General features: G+C 35.5%; 1 protein-coding gene and 1 pseudogene across 3 annotated transcripts; one reads left to right on the top strand and one right to left on the bottom strand.

Moving 5' to 3' along the window:
• Nucleotides 1-3,656: 3,656 nt before the first annotated feature.
• Nucleotides 3,657-6,564, bottom strand: LOC150023104 (uncharacterized; annotated as a pseudogene).
• A 2,968-nt stretch (nt 6,565-9,532) lies between these two features.
• On the top strand, nt 9,533-15,617 carry LOC137810795 (putative serine/threonine-protein kinase At1g54610). 3 transcript variants are annotated; one of them, XM_068612353.2, is made up of 9 exons: nt 9,543-9,982; nt 10,130-10,860; nt 11,108-11,392; nt 11,554-11,871; nt 11,950-12,177; nt 12,916-13,013; nt 13,445-13,559; nt 14,198-14,653; nt 15,187-15,617. In XM_068612353.2, the coding sequence occupies exons 2-9, from the start codon at nt 10,441-10,443 to the stop codon at nt 15,364-15,366; spliced, it is 2,100 nt and encodes a 699-aa protein (XP_068468454.2). In that variant the 5' UTR covers nt 9,543-9,982; nt 10,130-10,440; the 3' UTR covers nt 15,367-15,617. The 3 variants fall into 3 exon arrangements, with proteins under 3 accessions (XP_068468377.2, XP_068468454.2, XP_068468530.2); XM_068612429.2 differs by having other exon boundaries at nt 9,594-9,851; XM_068612276.2 differs by having other exon boundaries at nt 9,533-10,860.
• Nucleotides 15,618-15,986: the final 369 nt, after the last annotated feature.

Here is a 15,986-nt window from a genome sequence, read left to right as displayed (position 1 = left end):
CTCGCGGCCGTTTGCACTCCGACGATCAAGTCAGCAAGCGAGAAACATCAAAAGAACACACCTCCGTATCGGAGCACCGTGAATGGATGCTCTAAAGGTGGTAAAATAACTGGGTAATTAATTTCTCTCTAATTGCCTGTGCGTACAGTGGGTCCGCGAGCAAGCAACTAGAGTGTGTGTGTAAAACTGAGTCTTAATCCCCGTCTCAAACGTCTAAAGCCCCTTTTAAACGTCTAAGGCATTTAAAGCGTCTTAAAGCGCATTTAAAGCGTTTAAAAATTTTCAACGCGTTTAAAATGTTCAAAGCATTTAAAGCGTTTAAAGTGCTTTAAAGCGTTCAAAACGAAAACTGAATAAAAACGTACCTTAGCAAACTTTCAGGGAAACTTATACACCTTGATGTTTCAGTACTTACTGCCATGTGTTCTTCTGACTTGATCGCTATTCTACGTGGAAGGCCTTACAGCACCGTAACCCAACTTAGGGATATTCCATCATGTAAGTCCTCATTCCTCGAAATGCATCTGGCGCAAGGGGTGACTTTCTGGGTGCCAACTCTTGCGCCCCAGCCTCTAGTCACTCACCCTGGAAGTGTACCTACCATCCTCTCGTACTACGCACATGGTTCTCCCCTGGGCGTGGGTACTCACGAGTCAGGTTACCCCCTACTGACACTAAAACCATGGCCTTGGAGCCACCTTTCTCTTACTGTTCTAAGGTATCGGGCCCCTCAGGGTGTCGCCCCCTCCACGGTCTTTCCTACCCGTGGGTATCGGGGGAAGACACCGTTGACGCCTTAACCTGGCGACGCCTTAACCTGGCGACGCCTTAAACGGTCAACCTATTGACTTTCCTCCCTGGGCCCCCTGGATGGGTCCCACCATATGTTCGACTTTGGCTTTGACTTCGACTTTGGTCAACGCCCGAGGATGGGACGGTACATAAGCATTGAAAAAAATAGTCATTGCAAATCCGAAAAAAATAGTCATTGCAAATCCATTCTGACCGTTAAGTAGTTTCAACTCACTTGAATGTCTATGTTGTGTCTAATGAACTTGATTGAGAAGGATGCACTTCATGCAGCATTAATTGCTATTTTGTTCTTTAAGTAACATCCCAAATTGGATGTACTTATTTCTTCTCAAAGAATGTGCCTTTGCTCGCGTCTTTCTAAAGGGTAAAGTTGTCCCTAAAGACGATATCGAACTCACAAGGAACAATTCTAAAATATCAGGTATAATATTCACTAAATATCAAAAGACGTGCAAAAGTTTGTTTGAAAGGTTGTTATCATGAATATATGTAAGAAATTAATAAAAACAAAGTAAACGATTTAGATTATTCAATTGAGAAAATTGGGATTGGGGTTAATCCTTCTCACTCGTATGTACTTTCAATGAATAAAAACATGTAACATTCCATCTTGAATTGACATTGATGCATATATAAAAATCATTCATATCGATTCCTCGCATACAAAATTATTAATATTTTCTCCTAAATATTGACTCATCGCATATTTATAAAAAAAATCTCATCATTACGAACAAATGTTATAAAACAATTAACATTTCAAATCTATTCCTAACATTCAAATATGTTAAGAATTATCATTTAGGTCACATGCTTAAAAATACTTTCTATTCAAATCTAAGGATCAAAATCATGAATAAAGTTTCAAACTTTGAGAATAAAATATAGGTATAATTACCTTATTCGTCCCTATATTTTGAGCCAATAGTCAATTCAATATAGTGGTTTTTAAAAAAATCAATTTGGTCCCTATGTTTTTTTAAATGTATGCAAAATGGTTTTTTTTTGTTAAGTTGCAACAAACGGCGTCAACTGTTGCTTATGTGCAGAGAGAAAAGGTTATGTGCACTGTGAGTTACAGGACACGTCAGATTGGGTGTTTAGGGTTTGCCATGAGTTTGGATTCGCGGAGATTAATAAATTGTGATTAGGGTTTCTATTTTGGCGTAAAGGTTTTTCGATGGTGGGTTCTTCACGGATACGAGGGTGTTGACAGATACGAGGGTCGTAGATTCGTTGGTAGGGGAGTAGTGAATAGCATTTGTGGTTCGTTCGTGGCTTCGTTTGCGGTGTAAATGTGTGTTTATAGATCTGCATCTGTATCATCATGCAGTTGTAATCGAATGGAAGTGCAGCAACACCGATCTAATTCTAGTCATGGTGGTGGGAGCAGGATGACTTTTGTTGGTCCCATTTGCGATTGTGGGGAACTCACGGTTTTGAGAACAACAACCACTGTCAAAAATGGTGGGAGGCAATTTTGGGGGTGTCCAAAGTACAAGGTGAGATGTATTGAACTGAGGTTTATGAAAAAAAAAAGCATTGGTATTGATTGTTTTGGTTATCATTTTGTCTCGTAAGCATGGGATGCAATTTCTTCAAATGGTGCATTGAAGACACTGGGATGACAAAGATGGAACTATTGCTAGACAAAGAAACAAGATTTGTAACTTAGAAAAATTTCTGAAGATGTCAATAAAGTGGATTAAGATGTTATTAGTAGGGTTGTGTGTTGTTGTTGTAATAAACATTGTTATGTTGACTATTTTCTTAAAATTCTCATGAGTGACATATCAATGTATATTTTGGGATTATGATTGAATGTGTTAATGTAATATGTATTAGTGTAACATTTATCCCCAAATATTTGTTTCAATGCATAATGAATTTGAATGAACGAAATATTTGATGTTTTGTATGAATGCATCTTGGATAGTAGTGCATACTGGTTTGATAGTGGTGCATACTGATAGTGGTGCATTTTTTCTCTTAGAATTATATAAGACAATTGTAAATTGGTTTGATGGTGCAGAATGAAAGAACTTTGGTATTATTGGTGCATAGAATTGATAGGATTTATTTTATTGGGAGTGCAACAGTAGCCAAAACTGAATGGCAACGAAAGGGTAAAGTAGAAATATTGGAAGTGCAACAGTATCCAAAATAAACTCAGCATCATCCAAAAGGAAATATTGCATGTGGATCTTAGTGAACATCCATTCATAGAACCAGTAACCGAATCTCATGAAATTTGGAGTATGCATCCAAGGATAAGGAAAACTAAAGCAATTAACTAAATCCAACAACAACTAAAGATGACATTAAAAATGAAACACAAAATTACAACTAAGAAGTTGCAAATCCAGTTTAGTGCAGGTTTTACAGAGTTGAAAGATGCACACGAAATCAGTTTTGAAAGCAATCCAACTTTTCCCATGTCAGAGTAAACCAAATACATTGACTACATGATACATTAACAAAAGCCTAAAATAATTGTTTTTCAAAATATACAACTATAGAAACAAGTGGGTTCCAAAAACATTCATGGCTTCCAAAAGCGGCCTCTCATGGAATGTAACTTAAGCCAGATGTTGGGTATTGAAAATTTTGCACTTGATCTTGTTGTCCTTCGAGCTGCTTAAGATTGTTGTGAAACTTTTGGTTGAGTAGGGGGGATGGTGGGGTGCAGTTGGAGCTGCCTGACTTAGAGCTTCTTGAGATGGCATTGCTGCACTTGGAGTTGCCTGAGTTGGACCTTGTTGAGATGGGCCTGGTGCACTTGGACCTGCCTGACTTGGACCTTGTTGAGATGGGTTTGTAGCACTTGGAGTTGTCTGACTTGGTTAAGATGACCTTGGGTGAGATGGCCTTGGGTGAAATGGCCCTGGTGCACTTGCACCTTGCTCAGATGGTTTTTCAATGTTGGACTTTCTGTTGTGGCCAAGCTTATGACAAATCCCACATTTTTTCTTTAATCTAGTTTGGCCTAACTGACTTTTGTTCTTCATTACCTCCCATGCCTCCAACCTTCTCTTCTTTTTTGGTCTTCCAGGCATCTTTTTTGTGGGAGGTGGCACAACATCTGGCATTTCAGTTCTGTCCCATACTTATTCATCATTCACTAGATTGATAATTGAGTTGTACATCTCTGCATATGTTTCTTTCTTGAACCAAAATGAAATGAAGTTGACGGGATCAACATTGACAAATTTCATTGCACAAAGTGCATGACAACAAGGTATTCCAGTCAACATCCATTTTCGGCAGCTACATTCATGTATGTTCAAGTTAACCACAAACTTTTCTCCAATGGTAGAGGTATGTTTCACTTCAAATAGGTGATATGTGGAAGAGCTGTGATGATGAAATTGGTTAGACATATGTATCAAGTAAGACAATAACCTTTTAAATGAGTGCATCAATGTTGTCATATAACTTGGGTACCCAATATCGAGTTTGATATGCTTCCTTTTGTAACCTGCTTAAAATCTTTGGACATATTGATCCTTCAAATGAGGCAATTTTCAATCTGTTTTTTGCCTATCTTTGCATTATATAAGTCCTGATATCTTCTAGCATGGTAAAGATAGGTTTTGCATGTGCAGCTACAAGCACACTATTAAAGCCTTCACAAATATTGTTGACAAGTGAGTCACATTTTGGAATGAATGTGAACCTTGATCTGGACCAGAACCTAGTAAAGGAAAATAAATGATTTTATAAAATGAAAATACATTACTTCATCAACTGAAAATAATTGAGCTCACAAACTGAATGTAGCTACCACAAATGGTACCCAAGTTTGCAATAGCTAACAACTGCAACAGAATGGACTGACATGCACAACAAAGTCTCAATTGGCCTACTTTGATACTAACACAACATCAGATTTTAGTAGTGACATGAGTGGACACCTATTATTCTTAAACAATCATTTACAAGGTTAACTTATCAATATTTAGGAATTTCCAAATTTATTCAGTATTGACAGGAAGGAATTTTCTCAAATCTGACATGAGTAAAAGAACAAGTATGAATACTTGCCTAGGAGGTAGTGCAATGAGATGTTTGAAAGCCTCATAATTGACTTCCTTTATAACCCTCATCTCTCTTCCCATGCTTGGGGATATGTGTTGTCGGCTGCCCTCCACATTAAAGTTTTCAATTTTTTTCCTGGGAATTTCTTTCTGAAGTTCAAGTACAAGTGTCAAACACATAACCGTTGCACTGCCCCAGGTATCAGTTCTTGAATGGCAGACAACAAACCCTGTCAAAAGTCATATATAGAATACTTAAATGAAATTATACATAAACAAAATCAACAATTTACAGCAAAGAATATACCTTTTGTTGGTCAGACATGAAAGTGACACCTTCACATACATCTACACCCCCAACATCTTCAATTAAAAGCTGCAAAAACTAGCTCCAAGAGTCTTTGCATTCAACCTCAACCACAACATATGCTAGTGGTAGCAAGTTGATGGGCCATGTGATTGGGCTCTAGAGATGTGAGTTAACTCTTTTTTGTATACTTAGCGTAACCCTTTGTGCCCAAGGCCTAGGCGGCCAACGATGGGTAGTAGTAGACCTAGGGGTGCGCTTAGTGCGTATGAGTCTAATACGAGTAAAACATTTTCTCTACACCTAAGCCCATGTGTGTTAGGGCACGATAAGCTAGGTTGCATGTATGATGTGTAGCGCCTCGTCGAGGGTGCCTATGTGAAACAGATTGGAACCCTGAGGCTAGTACACGAGTTGGTACCCTAGTGGTTATTCTGTTATGATTTTATGCACTCTAGAGAGGAAAAGTTCTATTCGGTTACGACCTTAAGAGAGACTGTCTTGAACAGAATATTTTCCTGTTGAGTAGGCTTTCAGTTGAGATGATATTCTCGTGATAGAAAGTTGTTACAAGAGGTAGGCTATAAAAGGGACTTGAGATCCCAGGTAAAGGTACGCTGTTTCTAAGACTGAAACTAGTTACTTCTTGTTTCTTATAAAACCATGTACTTACTTGATCGTCGGAGTACAATCAACAGGTAGGGCCCCCTCTGTCTCAACGCAGCCGCGTTCCAACGACAAAGGGAAAAGCAGATTCCAACAGAGATAGACAGAGCCAGGGCTTGTGTTTAGAGTCAACCGACAACTTGGTCAACCGACAAGAACATAATCATTCACTTAATTATATCAGAAACCAAATGTTAGACCACACATAGAAAAATCTTGCACATGATGGACCCTACATCATAAACTACTCTGTAAATGTTCTCTCAAAGAAATCACAAACAGAACCACTCTGAAAGTAAGTCAAAAAGTTCTAACCTTAAAAACGACCACCCACGAAACTGTACCACACTCAACAATGCCTTCGGGTTCCACAAACTTTGCCCCACACAATCGCACTTCACGAGCTCAGGATCGTACCAAAGGATCGCCCCTCATAATGGGCTCGGGATCGCACCTCACAATCCAACCACAAGATTGAACCACAGGATCGAACCGCAAAATTGCACAAAATCGCATCTCACAATAACGTACCTCAGAAACCTTCAACCTTGATTGCAATTAAAAATTCGTAACCCCCAATTCAAATTCCTTAAACCCTAACCCCCAATTCAATTTTCACTAAACTAATGTAAACCATCCACGTCACTACACCTCACACGTCACACTAAACCCATAACCCCTTCTCTTTGCCACATAAGCAGTAGTTGACGTCGTTTGCTGCAACTTAACAGAAAGAACCATTTTGCATATATTTAAAAAAAAACATAGGGACCAAATTGATTTTTTTAAAAACCACTATATCGAATTGACTATTGGCCCAAAATGTAGGGACGAATAAGGTAATTATACCTAAAATATAATACCAATCTCAATCAAGAACAAAATATTATATATAAATATTACCTCAATACATACAAGTTTGAACAAATTACTCTTAATTCTGAAGGGAAGACTTAGTCACTCATATTTGCCATTACAAGCGTGGAAAACAAGAAAAAAAAGATCCATGGTGTTTCTTCTAGACAACTGTCTCCTCCAAGTTTTCTATCTCTGATTGTCCTTTTTCTAGTCTCTAGGGTTTTGACTTACGCCTTATATTTAACCTAATTCGATGTAGGTTAAGTGACATCTTGCTTAAGCAAGATATTACTTGCTTAAGCAAGTTTCATAAAAAAAAACCCAACTTCAATGGAGTGAACTCACTTAAGCGAGCTTGAGCAAGTCTTAGGCGAGTTTTCTCCAGAGAACAAGTTTGTCTCTAGAGTGATCTTGCTTGGGTGTGTTTTTAGGTGAGTTTGTGCGAGTTTTCAATGCTCTAACTTTGTCTTTTCCCCTTCTCTTCAACTTGTCAATTGCCCTTTAGCTCTTTTATTAGCACAAATTTGGAAATAAATCATTCTTATTCGTCGCATAATCCAAAAATATGTAAAAATGTTCAAATTCCTAAATTAGAGATTTAATTATAACTCTATTAAAAATAAAGTCCATAAGTGCTTATGTTTTTGCTTGAAATATCACTAAATTATGACACTTATCAGAAGGCATAGAGGTCTAGGCACAACCTCTTAACATATAAAAAAGCTTAATTTAGGTAAATCAGAAAGAAGTTTCTAAATAATTTTCTTAATACATCAGACAAAGCTACACACAAGGAAACATAAACCTACTTCTGTCAAGTTGATATAAAATTCAACCTATTTGATACCATAAATGTAACATCCTAAAACTTAACTATCATAAATAAAAAATAGTTTATAATCACTTAAAATTATTACAAGCTTCTCCAATACACACACATCAAAAGATAAACTTAAAGACAACACACACATAAAGTCTTAGAAAATTTACTAATTCCCTTTAGCTCTATTACCTGTAACTCCATCTACCCTCACGTCGAAACACTAACATCAAAATTAGAATCAAATGTCATAAAAAGGTGAGCTAATGTTAAATTAAACATATAATATAATTAATATATGAATAATTTCAACAATTGCCTATCATATACCATAAATGAATAATGGTTTACTACTTCTGGAAGACTAGCATTAAGTTTAGACTGAAAGACTAACACCTATTCACACCCGGTATGTTTGTTTTACCTTACCCCATATAGTTTTTATTTGACAACTTTAAGTGACAACATAATTTCTACACTTCTAGTTGAATATTAATGACTCTCATCTACAACTTAGTGTATGGAACCTATATTGAGTTTTTATACTATTATACATTTATCTATCAAACTTAATATGTCATTTGAGTTTAATTATCTCATCAAATTTCCTAACCTAATAATTACACCACATATCAATATTACCTATTTGGTAACTATTCACACATAAACACAATCATTATAGAATATGATTATGGTAATTACCGACATCCACACACAACATATCATCAATCACACTCAACTGATAAAAAAAAACACCAATCACACTCTCTAATTCACAACATATCGTCAATCATACTCAGTGGTACACAACATTTCATTAACAATACACATCATATTTCACATTATTCATGAAATAATATCTTCTACCTTTTCATTTTTACTTATATACACATATACATAACACTTTTCAATTTTAATTATCATTTAGTGAAAATTTTCTATCATAAAAGAAAATTGCTTTGAAAAAAAATATATCATATGGAAAGACCAGAATCATCTTACTTAGAAAAAAATCTTAAAAGAATGTAATTATGCATAAACTATATTTACATTAAAAAATGATATTTACATCATGAAATCAAATTTAGCATATTGACTCAACATTACATCAACATCAATACAATATTCCCTTCAATGCATAATCTTCTTTTAAAATGTATTCAATTTCTAGTCAATTTAACTAAAATATTTACTCTAATAAGTTTACAACATCAAAATATAGCCACTTCAAATATATATTTGGTCAAGAACCACTTAAAACAAAAAAGTGATGCTCCATACTTCCATAGACTAATAATTGGGCATTACTCCAACTCATTTTATCATTCATTTTCGGTCAAAATTCAATATCTATATCAATTGAAATAAACTAATTTATCATCTGTACTTGCCTAATCTCGATTCTTACCTCTGAGTTAAAAAAAAAAATAGTGTACAAAAAAGTTTATAATTGTTCTTAAAAGTCACATTCAAAATACTAAAAGAAATATCCTCAAAATCAAAAGTTGGTCTTGATATAATATGATTTCCTTATCTCATAAAATTTGTGAGTACATAATCCTAGAAAATACTAGAAAAAAAAAGTTTATGGAAGAAAACTGAATTTAGTCCATCAAATTTCCAGAAAGGTTGGAAATTACTATTATTTTATTAATTTTTTACGCATGTTATGTGATTGAAAAAAATGATAATTAGTTCATAAATATTACAGTTAGAAATTTTTTTAAAGAAAAATAATTTTTAAAACGACATTGTTATTTATAAATATATGACTAAGTAATTATAATTAAAAAATCTGGAATTTTAACTTTTATTCACTTTTTTAAAACAAATAATCTGTCTTAAACTAAAACCCATCATACAATTAATATTTTTCTGTTTTAATTTGTAAGGTTTTTTAGCAATTATTTCTAACGTTTGTTTATTACTTAGGAAGTTCTTAAATCGATTCTTAAACTCTTGACTAAGAAATACCAAATTGTACGATCAAGGAGGAGTGCCTTTAATTTAAAAAAATCCAATGACACTATTACCCTGCACTATGAGAAAAAAAAGGAAAAGTAATAAAAAATTGGAGAGAAATTAAAAACGCGTTTAATGCAGAGCATTGATATTCCAAACAGAACTCAACGACCAACATAGAGGGTTTGAACACAAAACTAACACCAATGGTTTTTTGACAGAAGAAACATGGTGGAGGGAGAGAGAGTCACAACAGTATATGGAATCATGCATCACTAGAGAATAGAGATAGATAGAGAGAGAGAAAGAGAAAGTTTTTGTGTGTGTGTGTGAGAAAGAGAGAAAGTGGAGTCTTTTGACTGAGCCTAGCCGGCAAAAGCCGTCTAAGGTTGTTGTCTGGTTGATGATAATGTTCTTTTTAATGTCTGAATACGCGTTGAACTTTCAGCAATACCCACCACCACACTTTTTTTCTTGTTAAGCTTCTGATCCATTTTTACCCTTAATCCCAATTCAAAGGTCCACCTTGTCTTTTTCCTTCATTAATTGATTCTATTATTTGTAAATCATAATACTCTCAGAGTGTTATCACCTTCATTCATCTCAGACTTTTTTTTATTGCTTGGATTTCTTCATCTTTATTGAACAATGATTCCTTTATGACAGTTAGCGATTGTTGTTGGAGGGTTATGAATAGTGGGCTTGATTCAAGCTAACTGCTTTGGAATTGAGTCGGGTTGGAATATTTCAGTGTTGGATATTTGGTATCTGATTTTGAATTGGGTTTGTGTCGATGAAGGAAAGTTTTCGTCTTTACTTTTGAATAGGGAGAAAAGAAGAAGGTACTGTGTAGTGGGTGACTTAATTTTTATGAGTTTTGGTGGAGTTGTTGGAAGAAGTGTTGCTGGTGGATGGTGATCCTACTTTTTGAAGGATAACATTGTTGTGAAGTTGATGTGATATCGTTGTGCTTCAACATGGGTTGCTTATGTTCTAAGAGTTCAGCTGTAGAGGACAGCAAGGTAGGTGTTACTAAGAAATTGCAATCGTATAGCACAAGGCCTTCAGAGTTGAACGTTTTGCGGTTAAATTCAACTAGGAGGGTTGATGAAGGTGGGGCTAAAGATGTGATAATAGAAGGTGGTCATGTAAAAGGTTCATTGATTGACAAGAAGGCCAATGGTTCAGGGCAGTTGTATGTTGATCATGATGGGAAGAAGAAAATAGAGAAGCCTGAAGTGACTGTTGTGGATCATCTTGGCCCTGGAAGGATTCCAAAGGCTGTAGAAGGAGAGCAAGTTGCAGCTGGATGGCCGGCATGGCTTTCTTCAGTTGCCGGTGAAGCTATTAAGGGATGGATACCTCGGAGAGCGAATAATTTTGAGAAGTTGGACAAAGTAAGTTGCGGTCTTGTCTGCTGTCTATGTTTACATTATAATTAAGCAGTTCTGCAATTCTTACTATGCTGCATTAATCTATTTGTGTAATGCTTTAGAGTTCAAGATGGGGTTAATTTCATTTTATTTGTTGTTACGAAAAAAGAATGACTGTTAGACTGGTTTGATTTTGTCTTGTTTGTTTTTTTGAGTATAAACTTCTTATATTGGTGAAGGAATAACATGATGATGGCATTCTATTATGCAGATTGGGCAAGGAACTTATAGTACTGTTTATAAGGCAAGGGATGTGATTAACCGCAAGTTTGTTGCATTGAAGAAAGTACGCTTTGACAATCTTGATCCTGAGAGTGTGAAGTTTATGGCAAGGGAAATCCATGTTTTGCGTAGGCTTGACCATCCAAACATTATAAAATTGGAGGGCTTGGTAACGTCACATATGTCTCGCAGCTTGTACCTTGTTTTTGAGTATATGGAGCATGATCTTACAGGACTTGCATCAAATCCTGACATCAAGTTCTCTGAACCACAGGTAATAATGATTTTCTTACATGAAGTTCAGATTTTTGTGCATGTGCATCTCTTGTATAAGATAAGACTATAAGTATAGGAAAGTAGCTATGTAACATTTTTTCTTTATACTCCATTTTTTATTAGAAAACTCCTAAAACAACAAAATTCTTTATATGTCAGCTAAAATGCTACATGCAGCAGCTTCTTAGTGGATTGGATCATTGTCATAGTCATGGTGTCCTCCACCGTGACATAAAAGGCTCAAATCTTCTCATTGACAATAATGGAATCTTAAAAATCGCTGATTTTGGTTTGGCAAGTTTTTTTGACCCCCACCTTAGTGTTCCATTGACAAGCCGAGTAGTAACTCTATGGTATAGACCACCAGAACTTTTACTTGGAGCAAATCATTATGGGGTTGCAGTGGATTTGTGGAGCACTGGTTGCATACTGGGTGAACTATATACTGGAAGGCCCATTTTACCAGGAAAAACAGAGGTATGAGTATATAAATATAGTTTTCATCATTTTCCTAATCTAGTATGTGATCTGAAGGTTAATTTTATTTCTTTGTAGGTTGAGCAATTGCATCGAATTTTTAAACTTTGCGGCTCACCATCTGATGAATATTGGCTTAAATTGCGGCTGTCACATTCAACAGTATTCAGGCCGCCACACCATTATAGGCGATGTGTTGCAGAGACATTTAAGGACTACCCATCTACTGCTCTAAAGCTTATTGAGACCCTGCTTTCTGTAGAGCCGGCACATCGGGGAACTGCAGCAGCTGCTCTGAAGAGTGAGGTAAGCTGATTTTTATCCCCAGCAAGTAGTTATAGCATTTGATTGACTTCTTTTCCCAATGTAATCTTAGTGGTATTTGAAGGAAGATTTATATCGTTGTTTAATGAAGCTCTCCATGTTTCTTGCTTCCATGACATCACTGTACTCAACCATAATTGATATACCAATAGATGCACATAAAAGTGTGATTAATGCTTCTCATTGGGACTTAGAAATCATAGTTTCTCTAATCACATATCTAATAAATCTCTCTTGTAATTCATTCTCATATATCTGTGGAAGAATATGTGATCAGACAAATAGGAATATCCTGACATTGGAAATATCCAAATTGCAAGCATTTGATATCTCAGTGATGTGTCAATACTCAATATAAGTCTTAGTTCTAAATATTTTGTCCATCATCACCTGCTAAAACGAGTTAGATTTAATGTTGTACTTTTTTTTACACTTTAACATTCATGCTATTCTACAGTTGTTCTTTTTCTTTTTCCTTTTCCTTTACATGCTTTAAAGAGAATCTTCTCACCATTCAATATACAGGGCAATCAGGAAGTCAGATTCAAATAGACAAATCAAGAGATATTTTTGTTACTGTACTGCTATGTTATGAAATTGTAAAAACAATCATAATTCTTGCACAATTCTGTCCAACATATTTTAGGAACCTTTTTTTCTTTTTAACCTGCTAATAGGCATGTGATTCTCCACTTTTGATATTTCCCCATTTTTTTGCAGTTCTTTACATCGGAGCCTGTGCCTTGTGATCCATCAAGTTTACCGAAATATGCTCCCAACAAGGAAATTGATGCTAAATTACGAGAAGAAGCCAGAAGGTAGTGATATAGGTTAACTGTTTTTATTTTGAGGCAAAGACAATGATATTTATATTTAGTAATTAATATTGTGATGGTGGCTTCGTTCTCTGGAATGGAATCTTTTGCTTGGAATTTAAATTATACATGGCTTAATCTGAAAATTTTCAGTGTGGATCAACTTGGTCTCTTTTGAATGTTGACATCTCTGCCATGAACAAAGTCATCAATAATGGGGTCTCATGTACTTATAGCAAAATAAATTTTCATATTATTGGTGATTAAAACCTTGAACACATAGTTACATTTGGGCCATGCTGCTCCAACTGTTTACTTTATTTGTTTCATCACAACTGTTAGCCGTGCTTTCTGCATGACTTGATTCATACACTTGTAAACCTATTGCTTATAAATGATAAGTAACATGTATTCATTTTTGTTTACTGTCTTAGGCAAGGAGCTGTTGGAGGTAGGGACCAAAAACATGCCTCGGGAGTTAGACAAGAAAAAGGACATAGGGCCAGTGTCACTACAAAAGACAGTGCTGAACCAGCTTTATCAGTACAGGTAATCCAAAAGTTTCAAATTTTATTGTATGACTTGCCTCTATGATTAGCTTGGTGCGCAAATTCTGTTCAGTTTACTGGGGAAAAGAAAAGAAAATCTCATGCTTTTAACTGTCTCTTGATTCATCTCGGAGATTTTTCAACACTTTTAGGCATAGATCGGACTTGTGAACTATACGGAAACTTATTGGTTTGATGATCTCCTGTTCTTTTTGTTACAGTCAACGAAAGGATATTAGGCCTCTGCTTATCAGTTATTTGTGCAAGACCTACCCCATGCCAATTATTATGAGATTGTGTTAGGACACCTAAACCTTTTTTGGGTTGTTGAACTTGCACTGACTTTTGAGTCTACTGTAACCTCAGTGTTTATTTATGAGGCTAAGATGAGAATCCTTAGGTTTGAATCGGTCCGGTGTATCTTTGTGAATTCTAAAACTAAAAATACAGACTTGTGAGCTTAGTGCCTATTGCTTATTACATACATAACTTTTCCTTAAACTGTAGAAAGCCTTAACATAATCTTACATACTAAATTTTTTAATATTCTTATGCTCTTCTCAAATATGTTGCCCCAGCTGTCCTACTTTTTTTGTATCTTTTCTTTCACTAGGCTTATCTTACTGTTTTCTGATGCAGCAAGGACGTTATTCCAGCTCTAAGAACCGAAGTGAATTATACAACCCTCATAGGGGAGCAGTGTCTGGTATTCTGGTTTTCCCTCACAAAAAGTCAGAAGATGCTAAAGAAATTGAAAATAATTTTTCTGGGCATATTTATAAGAAGCCATCACATTCAGGCCCATTGGTTCCGGGTTCTGTTTGGGCAAAGGGTGCGAAGGAAGTTGATGATGTACCTCCTGTTTCAATCAGAGGGAACCTATCAAAAATATCTGGGCTAGTGGCATCTAGGACATTGTTGCCAGAAGATCAGGAGGATAAACCAGTTCACTTGCACCACAGAAAACCAAGTGAAGTAAGAAAATCAATGGAGTCAACTAACGGATCAGAGTCAAGAAGAAGGCAGGAACAAAAACGGATTGCTGATCACAATCAAATTGAAAGCAGAAGGATCCCCACCGAAAAATCAACTCCGGTTAGTTATTATTGTCATTATAACTTTTTTGCTTCAGTAATTTTAAATATTTGGTAGTGGAAGTCTTCACTTGATTTGGATCCTCTCCTATTACACGGTCATTCTATTAGAGAGAGATAAACACAAGTTTTATTAAATAAGGACTAGAGACCTTTTGATGTCTTGTAAAGTTTACTAGTGATATTCAAAGTTATCTAACTCTTTATCTTTCTATCAGCATTCAGTAAATTGTTTGATAAGAACCTTAAGAGAATCACACCACACCACAAAAGCTAGCTATTGTAGTTGCAGAGCTTAAGACTGAAGTTCCATACCTCGCAATTGTCATACTTTTTTCTATAAATTTTGCCCTTCTTTTTATGAAATGCTCAAGTTCCCATGTTCCCTAGTAGTTGAATGTATATCATTGATGGATGATTGGTCACTAATTATAGTAAATGGAGTCCAAGTACTGTGGCAACAATGAATGAATATTTGATTACTATTGCAACACTTTTTTTTTTTCTTGAAAATTGATGTGGGGACTGTTTCAGGGAGGGCGTGAGTCGATGGGAAACAAGATATACCTCTCAGGTCCATTAATGGTGTCATCAAGCAACATGGATCAAATGCTCAAAGAGCATGATCGAAAGATACAAGAGTTTTCAAGACGGGCAAGAATTGACAAGTCAAGGGCAAGAGGTGAGAAAGTTCGTGCACAGCGGAAGTGGTGACATTACATAACTATTTCTGTTTGTTCAACCAACCACTTACATATTTTTATGACAACATTTATTTATCACTAGTTTGAGAAGAGAAAGAAGTGGGGAGAGGAAGAGAGTGCATTCAATCTTACTGTAGTATATATATATATATCATGTAAATTGCAGGCTTTATGAGAAGAGATCACTCTTTCTTCAACTCTTCATGCTTCACCCTTATATAAAATTTATATAAGCAATTCATTTTATTAAGTTCTTTCCAACCTTCTTGTTTCACCTTTGGATTTATTCAAGAAAACTAGTTTATGTTTGTGCAACATTTATTTTCCTAACTACTTGAGTTAGGGAGAAGAAAAGAAAATCCCATGAAGTTGAGAGGGATAATGATTGCAGAAAAGTTTAGAACCATTCCTAATAAGAGGAGAAAGCAGAAATAAAAAAAGGACATATGTAACAATACAAAAATAAAGTCTATGCTGGCTTTACTTTATTGTATGAGATGAGAACATGTATACAACTGTGAAACAGCTCCTTATATATATAAAAGAATGAAGATATTTCAAGATTGATTGTAAGATTTACTTCTAAAGTAACCTTTAACATGTTTTTAATCTAATGAATTTAGTAAGTAA

Source organism: Phaseolus vulgaris, chromosome 11 (assembly GCF_051622355.1).
Source record: "Phaseolus vulgaris cultivar YP4 chromosome 11, ASM5162235v1, whole genome shotgun sequence".
Classification (NCBI taxonomy): Eukaryota; Viridiplantae; Streptophyta; class Magnoliopsida; order Fabales; family Fabaceae; genus Phaseolus; species Phaseolus vulgaris.
Note: the sequence above shows the minus strand (reverse complement) of the source record. Positions and strands in the feature narration are given on the sequence as shown.

Coding starts and splice junctions, on each gene's coding strand:
- LOC137810795 (XM_068612276.2), top strand. CDS start 10,441: ATGGGTTGCTTATGTTCTAAGAGTTCAGCTGTAGAGGACAGCAAGGTA. Junction 11,872..11,949: donor TTTTACCAGGAAAAACAGAG/GTATGAGTATAT, acceptor ATTTCTTTGTAG/GTTGAGCAATTGCATCGAAT. Junction 13,560..14,197: donor AACCAGCTTTATCAGTACAG/GTAATCCAAAAG, acceptor TTTCTGATGCAG/CAAGGACGTTATTCCAGCTC.